Source organism: Xiphias gladius, chromosome 15, assembly GCF_016859285.1.
Source record: "Xiphias gladius isolate SHS-SW01 ecotype Sanya breed wild chromosome 15, ASM1685928v1, whole genome shotgun sequence".
NCBI lineage: Eukaryota > Metazoa > Chordata > Actinopteri > Istiophoriformes > Xiphiidae > Xiphias > Xiphias gladius.
In genome coordinates this window covers 4383764-4399060 of record NC_053414.1, presented here as the reverse complement: position 1 = coordinate 4399060, position 15297 = coordinate 4383764, and the positions used below count along the sequence as shown (strand labels likewise).

Here is a 15297-nt window from a genome sequence, read left to right as displayed (position 1 = left end):
TGGACGTGTGCTAGAAAAAAAAACCCGCCTTTCTCAGTCGACACGTTGTTCGAAGGCGAGAGTCGTTCTCAGGAACGTCGGTGCCGCTGGCATTCACGGGTAACTCGTTATTCACACCTGGGCCTTTCCCGCTGTGACATGTCGGGACGTCGTGCAGGAGAAAGGCCCGGTTGTGTCCCCGCGTCTACCTGCTCAACGCCCAGCACACACCGACCTCCCGACCCCAGGTTTACCGGGTACTTTACTCTGTTCCACAGTTTCTTCTTTCTTCTCAAATCGCCAGCTCACGTTGAGTCCATCCTTCACATCACCAGGACGCGCGCATTCGTTTAGTGAAGTATGCACGACGCAAAAAGTTAAATTCACATCTATTTATTAAAATACAGCCGAGTCTTAAAGACTGAGGTTGCTCACGGAGCTCTGGACCAGACTCTGCATCCCTGACGAGCATACAGCATCCACATCAGTTCACGAAGTCTGAGTGACTATTCTCTCCCTGGTCCAGCAGATATTAGGTTTAAACATAGTAATTAACATTGTCATCTTCTTATTGGCTGAGACCTCCGTCACTCCTCAGGTATGTGCCTCCCTCGTACGGACACTTCACTCTGGACATGATGGACTCTCCCCATTTAACGACTTATCTGTAGAAAAAGACAAGACACTACACAGCACCCAAGGACGGTTTCTCAAACTGTCCTGCCGCCTCCATATAAGGGGTCGTTTGTCACATATAGACAACCATGTGTCTTTGGGTGCATTCCTTGCAGAATAACACCTCTGTTTAGTACCAGCACCTGAGTTTAATAAGCTCCATAAGCTGCTTTCTTTTAGTCTCATAACAAGATAATATATAAAAACACATAAAAAGAACCCTTCACTCACATAAGTCTACGCTGAGGTCGCTTCTTCCGGTCAGCGCGCCAGCCGGCGGTGCGGGGCTAAAAAAAACCGCGCCTCGTCACGTGGCGTTGCGTCGGCGCAAAGCGCGTTGAAGCAGCTGTTTTCTCACCTCTGTCTATTTCCAGGCCATTTGTCACATTTACCCACCGCGGTAAAACTGTTTGGAGTCAAAACTCCAACGCGAAACAAAACGTCTGTTGGATGAGGCCGGAGCCGCCGCACGCAGTTGCCCCCCCCGAGGGGGAAGCCCGAGCAGGTCAAGGAGCTCAGAGACCGGTAAGTCCGGGGGACGCGGTGCAGTACACACGACTGGCTTTTTGTCCGGTAACCAAACCCTGCTCAGAAATGGAAAACCGGAGACTTGAATCCAGGCCAAAGCCTCACATATTAACTGTTGTGAATGAGGCTGGTTTCAACCCCCCCCCTCAAAAAAAAATAGCCACGAGGAAGAAATGTTAGTGGAGACGGGGCAGCGGTGGATTTCCTGGGCACACATCACAATGCGTATCGCCAGCGATGCCTGCACCCTGAAAAAGGGGGGCCACGGAAATTAAGCGAGAGTCCAGAGCGCGGAGCGGCGGGACCTGCAGCACCGCGAGGGAGGGAGCCGCCGTGTCGTCTAGGGCTGGTCCCCGCCCCCCAGCCTTAGGAGTGACAGCCATAATGGGCGGATGGATGGAGATGGAGTCGAACGTCTCCTGAAGTGGCCCCCGGACCGGAACCGATGACGAGCTTGCGGCCCTGCGGCTGCTGGGCCCCGTTGCCTGGTCTTCCGCTTTTGGCCCGACCCCTCAACGGGATGGGAGTAAGAGGGAAACTACAGGTGCAATGTCCTGCGGTGCGTTTGGCTCGCAAACACTGACCGTAATGTAATAGAGGGTCTGTTCTCTAACTCTCCTGGCCCCTGGTAAAGGGGGCCCGTGTAGGGACACCGCTCCGGTGGTTGTCAGGGGCTTCTTTGACCAGAACAGCCCCAAAAACGCAGGCAGGATTAGCCGGTAATAACGTGAGCGGAAAGAGAAACGGCACAAAGGCTGGTTACGGAAAAATCACATTTCTCCAGATTCCGCAGACTGACCGACAAAAAGGGATAACTCGTAATTACATGACGTTACATGACGCACTTATATAATACTGCTAATGCATCAAATGTAAAACAGGTATGTCCAGACAATATATGAGGACGTTTTCATTGTCTCATGCACAATACTTTCTCTCTTTTTTTTTTTTTGTAGGTGTTGAAACCTCCAGAAGAGTCGCTGCAGGTCCTGACAAGTCTGAAGTCAGTTTCCTTAAAAACAAAGGGGGGGCATTAAAAAGTCTGAAATGTTCTCTCTGTCTGTTGTTCTTGGTCTGTTTGTTTTATTTTGTCCATGCATCAGTCAAAAAGTCAAAGATGTTTCATTTACTACTGTATATGACCAAAAAAAACCCCCAAAACATCTTTACATTTGTTTTTAGCTAGAAACCGGCAAACGTTGGACAGTTTTACTCTCAGTTGAGTGGATTTTACTCTCGTTGGTTGACAGGAAACCCTGTGTGGTTTTTTTTGTTGTTTTTGTTTTGTTTGTTTACTTTTCACAGTCAACCCACCGACTGCTCCCCTTTCCGGTCCAGCAGGTGGCGGTATCACGCCCAACCACCGGTTTATCAACCGCCAGTAAATAAATAGAGAAAGAACCCAGGCGATTCGGACAATACCAACAACTCCACAATGTAATGGGAATACGACCGCAGTCTACAGTAGCACGAATTACATTATTAATAGAAATACATTTATACAGAAAGTAGGTTTTTTTTTTAAGGATCTGAATTTATCACATCACATCTCCGCATTAAAGCATGTTAATGTAGTTTTCACCCCCCCTCCCTCCCCTGTTGTTCTCCGGAATGGTTCCTTCCAGTTATGGTCGCACCAGCACCAGCAGCGTGGTGAAGGAGAACCCGGCGGAGACAAAACATCGGCGACAGTTTCCGGATTTAATTTACGGTTATCGGTTATAACGTCTGCCTGTAGTTTGAGGTTTCGCGGATCTTTAACCCCGACCGGTCGGAGAAAACCGTCAGAGATTCCGTTTCAAGATGGTAAGCTGACAGTCCTGCGCCGAGCTAACGTTGCTAGCTAACATCAGTCCCGTGTGCCCGTTAAAAATAAACAGTGCACATGTGGAAAATATGAAGTACATATCTGTTTGTGTTACAGTAAGATCATTATAGTTAGACAGCGTTGTAGCCGTGGTCGAAAGTAAAATTCGCCCCCTTTTCACTCTCGTTTTTCTAACCGGTAGTAAAGGAAGTACTCCAACTTTTCACTAAAGCAAAAATAGAGATACCACAGTGTAGAAGTACGTGTCGCAAGTGAGGTCCCGTAAGTCCTGCAATCAGAATTTTAACTGAAGAAAAGAACAGAACCTATACCTCAAGTACTCACTGTGCAGAATGGACCATTTCAGAATGACACTTATAATATGATACTATGGGATTATAATTATTGATGTATTAACGTGTACATCACTTTAATGTTGCAGCGGGTAAAGGTGAGACTACTTTGAATTACTCGTTACACTGCTTGCTTCAGTCAATAAAGCCTTCTATCGTTTTACAATAATACAATACAGCTTAGTTTTTGATTGCATTTTGTATTTCAGGGCATCTACAGGTCTTGAAAAGCATGAAGTTTAGGCCTTGGAAGCTGTGAAAAAGTCTAGAACTGAATTTACAAAAGTCTTAAATGTTTTCCCTTCCCTCCCGCAGGCGGTGACGTTTAAGTGTTTTTGTGTCGGGAGGCCTCAGGCACCCATAAGCTACAAGTGGGACCGTTGTGACGGTGGGCCTGCGCTGCAGGAGGCCGTTCGGCCCCCTTTTTGTTTCAGTCAAACCCTGTCACCACGGCAGCTACAGCAGCCATGACGATCACCACCTGATAACTGGCAGATGTAGATCCAGATTCTGGAAAAGCTACTTGAAGATGCCCTCTCGAGCTCTGAGAAATCGTTATAGGCATTTTCCCTTCTTTTCTGACATTTCATAGACCAAATGAATATTTGAGAAGATGCGCGGTAGACTGTTGACTGAGTGGCTGCGCTGAAGCAGCTGGAGGTTGCCTGCCTTGCTCAAGGGCACCTCACCGAGAGTAACGACGGAGGGGGTAGATCAAACCGGATACCTCAGCCGCGATCGCCGCTAACCGCTGCTGCGTTTGTCTCCTCCAGCCTCATCGAAAGAAGAAATCGTTCATTGAAAAGAAGAAGGCCGTGACCTTTCACCTCGTCCACAGAAGTCAGAGGGATCCGCTGGCTGCAGATGAGAAAGCACCACAGCACGTCCTCCTGCCTGCCACCAAGGTACAGATTAACTGTGCTGTCTTTTCACTGGAACTGCAACTATTGATCGATTAGACGGAAAATTAACCGGCAACTATTTAATAAGCAGTAGAGCGTTTTAGTCACTTTTCAAGCAAAAAAGCCAAAAATCCATTGGTTCTGGCCTTTTAAATGTGAAGATTTGCTGCTCTTTTTTTCTTTTTTTTTGTCATGTGACGGTAAACTCAATATTTTTGGGTCGAATCAAACGAGCAGTTTGAATTCATCTCCTTGAGCTGTGGGAAATCATAGCAGCCATTTTTCACTGACATTTTCTAGACAACGCAATCGATCAAACGGATCGAGAACAAAATCCGCTAATGAATCAATAATGAATGTGATCGTTAGTTCCAGTCCTGCTTTTTATAAATGTTGCGTTACTCTCTGTTGAAAAGTGTCGTATGTGTTATATTTAGCTTTTTGGCTTGTGAGAATTTAAAGAAAAGCAATGGAAATCCCTGCGACCCCCGGCTCACAGGTGGCACCCTTTGAAGAAGCTTGAGGAGGGTCTTTCTGTTCAGCTTTTCACAATTTAAAGAAAAAAAATCCCTCAAAATAAATCTGAGCAGTTGCTCATAATAACTCAAACAAATGACACAAATGACGTTATGTCCAACCTGATACCTTTTTGATACCTTCCAGGTGGAAGCGGAGAAGAGGCGCCAGGAGCAGAGGGAATTTGGCGTTTTCTTTGACGACGACTACGACTACCTGCAGCACCTGAAGGAGGCGTCGGGCCTGTCTGAGCTGGTGGCAGCCGGACCCCCGGACACCGACAGACGACCTATTCCCCTCCGCGACGAAGATGAGGAAAGTGAGGAGAGGGGTGACAAGGCCTTTCCTGTGAGTCGAGTCCGAGTTCCCATCAGTCATGGAAATGCTGGGAAAGTTGTGTAATTTAAATACCGGTTTCCCGCTATTTTGAAAAAAAGTGATTTTGGAAAACTTGAAAGAAGATTTCTGGCATTTCCGATTCTTATGTTAGGCTTGTTATTTTTGCAAACTTGAGTTACTTCCTCCAAGGAGGGTTTTTTTTTTTTTTTTTGGTCCTGTTTGTTTGCATATTTCAAACAGACTTTAAAGATTTCAGCGCAGTGTGGTGAAAAAGTAGGCAGTGGATTGTGTGGTTGAGGCCATCATGTGGTAATTTATGGAACACCCTTACATTTACACTTTCACTTGCATCAACTTCTGTTCACGTGTTTACTCATAATCCCTGAACTATGAGGAATAGAAGCGAAATAATGGCTTTCCTGGATTCCTCAGTCCAGCAGGTAGAGGTTTGCGGTTTGTCTTACGAAGTGTGATTTTAACAAGATCCCGGAAAGCTTCGCAACTTTCCAATCAGTTCACTTTTTGATGCAGCTGGTCAGAAATTGGCCACTGTTATCACCAGATGTCACTCACGTACCTTTACGCAGTTGTTCATCAAACGAAAAAGCAAGTTAACTTAGGAATGTTGACGTTTCTCTGAAGTTCTGCTCTTTGTATAGAATCATCTATAATCCCTTTGTCTCTGTTTTGCCCGACGAGCAGGCAGCTTGCATCAACCTGCCCTCTTCGGTGTTTGCCTCAGAGTTTGAGGAGGAGGTGGGACTTCTGAACAAAGCTGCTCCTGTCTCAGGTAAACGGCTCCTCATCTTAAAATACCATAAAGCAGTGCAAGAGCTGGTGGGAGCTGCAACAACACTGATGGATTTAAATATTGTGCGGTTCCAGAAGTGGTGCAGTGTACGTGTAATCTTTCAGATTAAGCACCTTAGAAATGAAATACTTTAAGACCTAAGAATGCTGGGAACAAAGTCATCATTACGTATATTGTCTCTCTGTAATTGTGATGTTTTGGATTACACTGTGTTTCACTAAGGTAATTGGTGTGTGACTTTTCAAGATTTAAGAAACTGTTAGGAGCTGAAACGCAGAGACACTTTTCCCCCGATTCAGGATTTATTCTAATCTAAAAATCCGGTTGTGTTATCAGCAGCTCGAAACAGAAAACACCGTTGAAAAGTTCAGCCTGACTTTGTAAGAGTCATAAGAGATCAGGTGCTTTTAAGGCTGATGTACTGATACGTGTTTGGTGATAGTTTAGAACGTTATCCTTTCTCCAGGATACTTCCGGAGCTCCTTTACTCAATTTCATGTAGAAACTGGACATACTTCCGGTGTCATGGCAGCGTTTTACTGTCGCCGTTTTGCTGCGTCGTCTTCCTCACCGCTCTGTTCGTTTTCCGCCAGGACCGCGTCTGGACATGGACCCTGACATCGTGGCCGCTCTCGACGAAGACTTCGACTACGACGACCCCGACAACCTCCTGGATGACGATTTCATCTTCAAAGCAAACAGTGCGAGGGGGGCAGTGGACCTAGAGTAAGAACTGAAATCTGGATGTCGTGATTTTTGAAGCTTGTTTTTTAAAAGCGGTTATTCGAGTTATCTGATGTCGTTCCATGCGGCTGGTGCTGTAGAGAACTGAGCATCATTTCGACTTCTGCACGAAGGCGTCGTCATTTGAGGGATTCTGACATATTTTTGACGTGTCTGGAATTTTTACCATTGTTCCTGCTGCTTACGTTACATGGCCGCAGTAGAAATTCTGACTAATATTCCAGTTAATAGTGTTAATCGGTTTAAGCAACACAAATGATTCATTGTTTATCATCTTTTAGTAGAATCATATTGTACTAGAACAGGCCTGGTAGCTTAGAATAACAACCATATTATCTCTCTTTCTTGAGAGAGAAATCGATTTTCTTTTGCAGGTAAAAGATATATACCGTATAACTGTATAATATGAATTATCACAAAGTTGTACGTGAACATTCAACCCCATCTGAGTAAATTTTAACACTTTTGTTACTCAAAAAAGGGGAACTTTTGGCAGTAATAATGCGATTGTTCCGTCTGCTTGTCTGTTTAACAGGTAATTTTTTTATAGATATTGGCAGATTTTATCATTATTGTGATTTTTAATTTTGTCAATATCTCCCAACAATCTGCTGAAACACAGAAGACACAAAAGGATGAGAAACTTTTCCATATTTTTGATTTGTAAATATTCTATGACATTTAATTCTGATTAGAGCTGCAACGATTAGTCATTTAATAAGAAAATGAATGTGTGTCTAAAAAAAAAAAAATTCCAGACATTTTGGTCATACATGAGAGTGAACGGAAAGTTAAGATTTTGGACTGTTGGTCAGACAATACAAGACATCTGAAGACGTCACCTTGGTCTTTGGGAAATTATAACAGGGGATTTTCTGGCATTTAATAGACAAATGAAGTGATTGAAAAAGAATCACCGAATTAATGGCTAATGAAAATAATTGGTAGTTGCAGCCCTGTTTGTGACTTCCTGTTCATGTGTAACCTGTGACAGAGGGGACCACGATGAAGATGGCGACGATGATGATGATGAGTGGGAGGACACGGACGAGGAAGGCGACTTTGACTCTGAGGGAGGACTTTCGGGCGACGAGCACTCGACAGGGGACGGCCGCGGTCGAGAGTTTCTGTTCATGGACGAGGAGACCAAGAGCCGATTCACCGAGTACTCGCTGACGTCGTCCGTGATGAGGAGGAACGAGCAGCTCAGCCTGCTGGACGACCGCTTCGAAAAGGTGAACTTAGCCCCCCTCTTAACCTTTCTGCTGACTCGGACCGAGTCGCAGTTTATCAGCTACACGCCCCGTCCTCAAATTAACAGAGGGGTCTGCAGGTCTTTAGCTTTAGAAAGTATTGATTCAGGTCCCTCAATCAAAGGCCCTTAGATGGTCTTGAAAAGTCTTGAATCTCATTTACAATCATTAGTTAAACTTTATTTTGTATGAAGTTGCAGGCTGTTGGAACACATCATCATCATCATCATCATCATCATTATTATTATTATTATTATTATTTGTTACTATACAGCTGGGAAGCACTGACCAAGATGGGATGCTGTCAGTAAATTTATGTATTTAATAAATATTACTGTCCTTGTTGTCCCTACTGATTTTCTGTCATTCTTTTACCGGGGTGACAGTAAAAGCACCAGCAGCAGCAGCAGTTGTAGTCCAGGTAGCCGCAGACTAAAGCTACCTACTTTAGTCCAGGTAGCCGCAGGTTTAGTCCAGGTAGCCGCAGACTAAAGCTACCTACTTTAGTCCAGGTAGCCGCAGGTTTAGTCCAGGTAGCCGCAGGTTTAGTCCAGGTGGCCGCAGACTAAAGCTACCTACTTTAGTCCAGGTAGCCGCAGGTTTAATCCAGGTAGCCGCAGAGACAGGTTTAGCCCGGATAGCGCCAGACAGGTAGCCGCAGGTTTAGTCCAGGTGGCCGCAGACTAAAGCTACCTACTTTAGTCCAGGTAGCCGCAGTGTCTGGTATGTCATTGATCATTGTTGTTGACAGTCACTGATCGAGATACTGGCCTGTTTATGTCCTGGCATCACAGCACAGCTCTACGCTTTGATTTGCGTCACAGCCGGTTTGGGAACTCGGTGGTTGTGATGAGCGTGGAATCGTGTGAAATCCCCGTCCACAGCACCAAGTCACCTGTGTATTTGTGAAGGGCCTCGAATCTGTTCACGTTTCAGACTTTGTCAAAAACTTGCACCTGTGTTGTTGTTGTTTTTAGTTTTACGAACAGTTTGATGATGACGAGATCGGCGCTCTGGACAACGCTGAGCTGGAGGGCTTCATCGAACCGGACAGCGCGCGTCTGGACGAAGTCATAAAAGACTACTTCACACAAAAAGAGAGAGAGTGAGTGGCTTTTATTTTTCTTCCCCTTTTAATCTGATTCACTTTTCTTTTTTTTTTCTTTGTGATGGGAAATTTAGTTTAAATATGGAGCAATCTGGTGGATGACATCAGATTGCTCTTTTTTAGTTGGAAGAACATTGCTCAAAATGACCCGGGTGACTAATTTGTGTCCTTTTTGTGGTTCAGGTTCCTGAGGCCTGATGACTTGGGTCCCAAAGAACTTCCTGTTGTCAGGAGGAGGAGGAGGAGGAGGAGGAGGAGGAAGAGGAAGAATTGGAAACCGTCGTTATTGCGGCTCCAGAGGAGAAGTGGGACTGTGAAACCATCATCAGTGAGTTTAATTTCCACTTAATTTCACTTCTCTGTACAGTTGTGTATGTATGAGCGGTAAATGCCACAGGAGGCTTTCCGAGGATGAGTCAAGTTTTCACTTTTCCTTCAGTTTCCTCGTCAGCACTAGAAGCCTCTTAAATGGCTTTTCTTGACCCAGGACATTATTCAGCAGCCTGAACAAACCTGACAGACGCATTAAAGGTGGTTTGTAGGTCTACTCAGTCATTTTTGGAAACATGTTTTGCCTGCTGTCTCTCCAGGAATCAGGTTTATTTAAACACACCGTAGTTGTTAGAGGGCGCTGTGGATGCAGCTGGACGCATCCTGCAGCTGCTGCACAAAGACGAGTGGCTCAAGTTCGTTTTAAAAAAAAAAATAAACAGAACAAACCTTTCCAAAAGCCCTCCCTCCCCATCCCCAATAACACGACAACTCGGTAAAAAGACATTCAACAAACATAAACTTAAATATAAATATGTAATTACAGAGGGGAGAAGACCGAACAGTAAACGTGTCTTTTCTCATCATAGACATGTACACAGTCAAGTCATTCATAAAGTATCTAAAACCAAACTGAAATCTGTTAACTAGAATCTGAATGTCCTTCTGTTTCAGCGCAGTTACACATTTGGCTTGTGACAAACAAGGTTTCCTTACACGTACTGGAAAATCTTTAGGGTATGTACGTGACGAACGTATGTTAGCTTCAGCAGGAACAGCGCGTTTCTGTCCAATCAGGGAACGGGCTCAAGAACCTGTATCTGGAATACCTGGAGCTGACCCCAGAACAGTCAACGAAAAGCTTACGAACTGTAACGAGCAGGACTGTAGGGTCATTGAACAGGGCGACTCTCGCTCTCGACTTTGACCGACAGTATTGACGTCTTCTGTAATGGAACACGGGGAACCACACTATTCGTACTTTAATTTTTATCTGTCAGACTGTACCAGTGTCAGCGTAATCAAACGATTCTCCGATTGCAGATATAAAATTTGAATAATAAAAATGGGCGTTAACCTGTTGGCTGAGACCTTTTAGTGTTTCGCCGGGGCCATAGGTTAAAGTCTTTCCCATGTCAGTGCAGTAAAACTTGTCAATGGTTGACAGGAAAAATCCCCACAAGCAGTTTTGGTCCGAAGTCCCTCCATGTTGGAAAGTCCTATAGTAATAAAGCACCAATTGAAATCCCACAAATGTCTATAAAATATAATGTTTGTGTCTTAATTTGTTGAGTTTTATAAATTAAAAAATATATATATCTATTGCAGTTTCTTTTGGTAGGAAAAACAGTCACGCAGTCTGATAGGTCAACAGCTGCTTTTAATTTTCAAGTTTAAACTTTCAGCTATGAAATTGGTTGTTAATTCCTATTTGACCTGGCACTGAAAAGAATTTAAAGCTCTCTCCCTACAGTATCTCTGATAGACGTGTTGTCCCAGCTCAGATGATGAGAGAAAAATTCAAATAGTTCAGACGCCTCCAACAACTTAATTACATTGTGTACAGTATTTTATTGCGAGAGACAGGTGTAAGTATGTGGTAGAGACACAGACGGTATTACTATATCTGTGTCCTGTAGATATTGTACCTGTTGATCTTATTTTGACTCTGTGCTTCTTTTCTTCTCCAGGCACATATTCCAACATATATAACAGACCCAAAGTGATTGAAGAGCCAACAAAGGTACGAAAAGACCTCCTTCCCCGTATTTTACACACGTAGAAAAAGATACACGCACCAAGACCATGAAACAGGGTGCAGGGGGTTAACTATCCAGCACCCCACAAAAGCTGCCGGGCGGCCACACAGGAAGTTAGTGTCCTGCCACTTGGCGCTGGTGCGACAGGTATATGACGATGTTCACCTGGTGGCGCAAATCACACCATCGCCAGCTGTGACTGTACTGAGGAAGAAACTGTCAAGGCGGCAAAAAAGTACAAGGAAATAGTAAAGACTGTGTATCTGAGATAAGAGGAACCTTCTCCAGCAGAAGGACTCGTGCACGTCACGGCAGATGTAATTGATGTTTTAATAAAAGCAGTGTGTGAAATGACAGTGTGAAAACAGTGTGAAAGGCGTCTCTGGTGGTGATGAACCTACAGAGAATTTGTCAGCTGAATCTGCAGCCCCCCGACGGCTTTGAGGAGCTCTGCAGTGAGTTCCAGCTCGTCGTCTATCTGTCCGGACACAATTTTTTTACGGCTCCGGGTCACTCCCACAGCAGCAGGCAGCTGTTGTCAGAGAAACCGCTGTAAGAAAGGCCACCGTCCAGCACCTGCTCAGCGGCAAACAGCAGACAGACTCAGTCAGAGACCAGCCGGTGAACACGGTGGAGCATTTAGCAGCTGAAGAGCCAGATGTTTCCCTCAGGAGCTGGTGGGGACCAAAACCAGAGCTAAAAGAGAGGGAGTGCTGGACTTGGATTCATCTGGTGGACCACGTGAAGGATCATGTTGCTCTGTAACTGCTGAGAGTAAATAAGCAACTGTTTGCCAACAAGTTCACCATAACAACTTAAAAAGGAGACAATATGTCAGTGTTGTTCTCAACTTGTTTCTGCTGTCCCAAGGTGGAGAAAAAGAATGTTATTGCAGGTTTAAATGTCTTGAGGACAGCAGATGTACCCTCCTGTGTTGATTGCTTTGTGAATGGGTTTACTGAAGTAGAACTGAGATAAACATCAACCAGTGAGGAAGGTGAGAGATGTAAGGGCCGTGGCTGAGCTCTCGCTGAGTTGTGGAGCACAAAGTCAAGACACAGTTGATGAATGTTACTTAACCTGCATTTATAAATTTACACATTTTTTACTAGTCTGTAAAAAAAAAAAAAAGAAAAGCTGTTCCCAAGACCAGCCACTCTTTTACCCCTTCAAGTACAGTTTTGACTCAGACTTCAGTTTTTTTCTTTTCTTTTCTCTTCTGTCCTCAGCCGAAGCCGATCCGCGTGTCCAGCAAGACGGGCATCCCTCTGGACGTCCTCCCCGCCAGAGGCCTGACGGCCAAGCAGGTGGCGCGCATGACGATGATCAACGACTCGGACCTCCCCCGTGTCTCCACCCAGCCCCGAAGTAAGGAGGAGAGCAAAGAGGAGAGGAAGGCAAGGAAGCAGGCCATCAAAGAGGAACGCAAGGTGAGACACACAGACAGGAGGAAGCGGCTGTTCGGAGCGTTACTGATATTGTGTAGTCGCTCAGCTTCAGTCGTTCCTCCGGGAAACCGGTGAGTAGTGAAAGAAAGTGGGATGGATGATAAACGAGAAAGTTCAGTGCTGAATTAAAGTGCAATAGAAAAGAATACACTTTATGTTATAACAAATACATGTGTTACAGTGATCTTCGGGAAAGAACAAGTTTGGCTTAAAGCCCATGAAACCTTGCTTTCAAATATGAAGTTCTTCTCTATAACGTTCAATATTAAATATTAAATATGACTAAATAGGGAGCATTCTAGGGAACATTTGAATAAAAGCATCCTGTTCATCAGGACTGTGTAGGTGTGGTTTGATCAGATTTTAGTGACAGTGACCTGGTAACACGAGCAAACGACCCCCGGGACTCTCATCACATTTTGATACTAGTCTGCTCTTTGCTAACCGAGCCTCGACCTCTTCAAACCAGTGAGGAGGGTGCAGGCATGGAAAAACAGAAGTGCGGAAATGTCTCATGTAGAATGACAAAAACTTTTCCGACGTAGGCAGAACACACGGAGTTCGTGCAGGGTCCCGGAACGCATACGAGCAATCTGAATGACCGATCATCCCGCTGATGTTGTATTTATCCCAGCAGCCAAAAATTCCCATGGAAGGACCAAAATCGACACCGAATGTCTCCTGCTAACGAGTGCTGAGTGTGTATCAAAGCCGGATTTATCTTATTCTTCTGAGCCGTAGCAAACTATTAAAACATCAGTGAGACACGCTGTTCATCACCATGAACACACACACACACACTGTACTTTATTTTGACTCAGTCCATCACACGCAGTTTCGCTGCCCCAAATACTCGCTTGAGCACCGAATGTGGATTAATCCGCCTCCGAAAGTAGTCCCCAACAAATAAACTCTTTTCTTCTCTTTGAGTGATGTTTGATTTAAAAACTCCAGCGAGCAGCTGTTTTAGGAAAATACTGAACCTTTCTTAAAAAAAAATTGAACTTATATATTTGTGAGGTGTTTTAAAGATTCACGTCTTAAAGTAGGAACCAATGGGGTCGGAGCTGAGAGCCACAGAGAGGGAACGGAAGTCAGACGGTACTGAGAGACGGACTTTTCGTGGAGGAATATAGAATAACACCGGCCTTATCCTTTACCAAAGAGAAAAACATTAAGCAGCTCAATAAGATGTTTCAAGTCAGTGATTTTAGTTGGTTTTGTCTTTATCCAAGTGCAAGTTATATCAGAGCCTGGTGATTCTCTGATTCCTCCGCAAACATGTCGATGTCAATCCAAATATATACCAGCTAAAAAGGGCATCATCGCAACGAATCACTTTTTTATCGTAAGAGAAGGTCAAGATACCAACTGACGATTAGGACATGTAAATATCTGTACGATATCAGATGTTAAATTCTGCCTCTGCGTTTGTTCAGGAGAGAAGAGCCGAGAAGAAGGCCAACAAGATGGCGTTCAAGGACGAGAAAGTCCGACAGGAGAAGCAGATGTTGAACCTGAGAACAAACATTCAAGGCCTGAAGCTTTAGTAGCTGACGGCCGGCGCTCTGCCCACACAGACTCTTCACCCGTTAATGGCGTCATCAGCGGACGCGCCGCTCTTCGCTTCAGTGGAGCTGACAGGACGGCAAATCGACCCCCAGACGAGGGAGGACTGACGGGAGGCTCTGGGCTTGCAGACCACAGCAGAGCATCCTCAAATCGCCATGAGATCCAGTTCATTTGACTTGACTTTAAATGGAAGGAGCAAAAGTAACTTTTTCTAAGACGCGGCAGCTCAGGTCATCGTGCCGTGATGTGTTTGAAATCCAGGATTAATAATAATAATAATAATAAAAGGCTGGGTATCGTACTTCAACAGTTTTTCATTACTTGGTGCTACAAACATTTTGGCTTGTACCCAATCATATTGGTAATCGGGGTTACTCACTTATTTCACAATTTGAGACTTTTTTTTTTTTCCTTGTGCGGCTTTTCATGTGAAACCACATTTAAAGGGAAAGATGAGAAAATGAATACCGCCCTCTGGTCTGTAACTTAGTTTTGACTGAAAGCGGGGAAACAGCAGCCCGGGCTCTGTCCTGGGGGGGGGGGGTCCACCTCCAGGCACCTCTGAAGCTCCAATTAACACATTAAATTGTTTTGTTTTCGTCCGTTCAAAAACCGAAAAGGGTGTTTGTCATTTTTATACTTTGAGAGAAATGAGATGAGATTAGAGGTGCTAGTGGGTGGATTTTTTTTTGAACAGATCCAGACTAGCGGTTTCCAGTCTTTGTGCTAAACTAAGCTAAGCTAACCGGCTGCAGGTGGTAGCTTCATATTCAACAGACTGACAGAAGAGTGTCCAACTTTTATGTGTAACATTTTAAAGACAAAAAAACTTTATATTCCTCAAAATCAGGAATTGAAAAAAAAAGATCGTTTTGGTGTCTGTACTAAAACTCACATATCAGATCAGGATTTGTGTTGGAGAATTTTAAGTTATATCCTGCCCCACAAACACATTAGAGTTAGTATCTATATTGTCCACGTCTCTGCATTTTTTGAGAGATTTAATGTTAATCTCATCACTCTGCACTTTCCCCACAGGCGAGCTGATAATCACCTGTCTGACTGGAATTTATCTGAGCGTCAAATTGACATCAGAGCAGAGCAGGAAATCTTTGGCAGAGCAACACTGACATTCATTCCTCTCACGCAAACAAGCAGGTGCAGTGGAGGAAAGGAGATTTTCTGTCCAATGGGAAAACTCGGTTTAAAGTCCATTTTACAACAAAAAAGAA

General features: G+C 44.5%; 1 protein-coding gene across 1 annotated transcript; it reads left to right on the top strand.

Annotated features, from left to right (window-relative positions):
• Nucleotides 1–2768: 2768 nt before the first annotated feature.
• Nucleotides 2769–14763, top strand: ltv1 (LTV1 ribosome biogenesis factor). The gene is given in 12 exon segments (XM_040145989.1): nt 2769–2988; nt 4116–4247; nt 4908–5108; nt 5802–5889; nt 6504–6636; nt 7649–7889; nt 8885–9012; nt 9199–9242; nt 9245–9343; nt 10977–11029; nt 12275–12475; nt 13933–14763. Coding segments are annotated over 12 exon segments (1434 nt in total). The 5' UTR covers nt 2769–2985; the 3' UTR covers nt 14044–14763.
• The last annotated feature ends 534 nt before the right edge of the window (nt 14764–15297 follow it).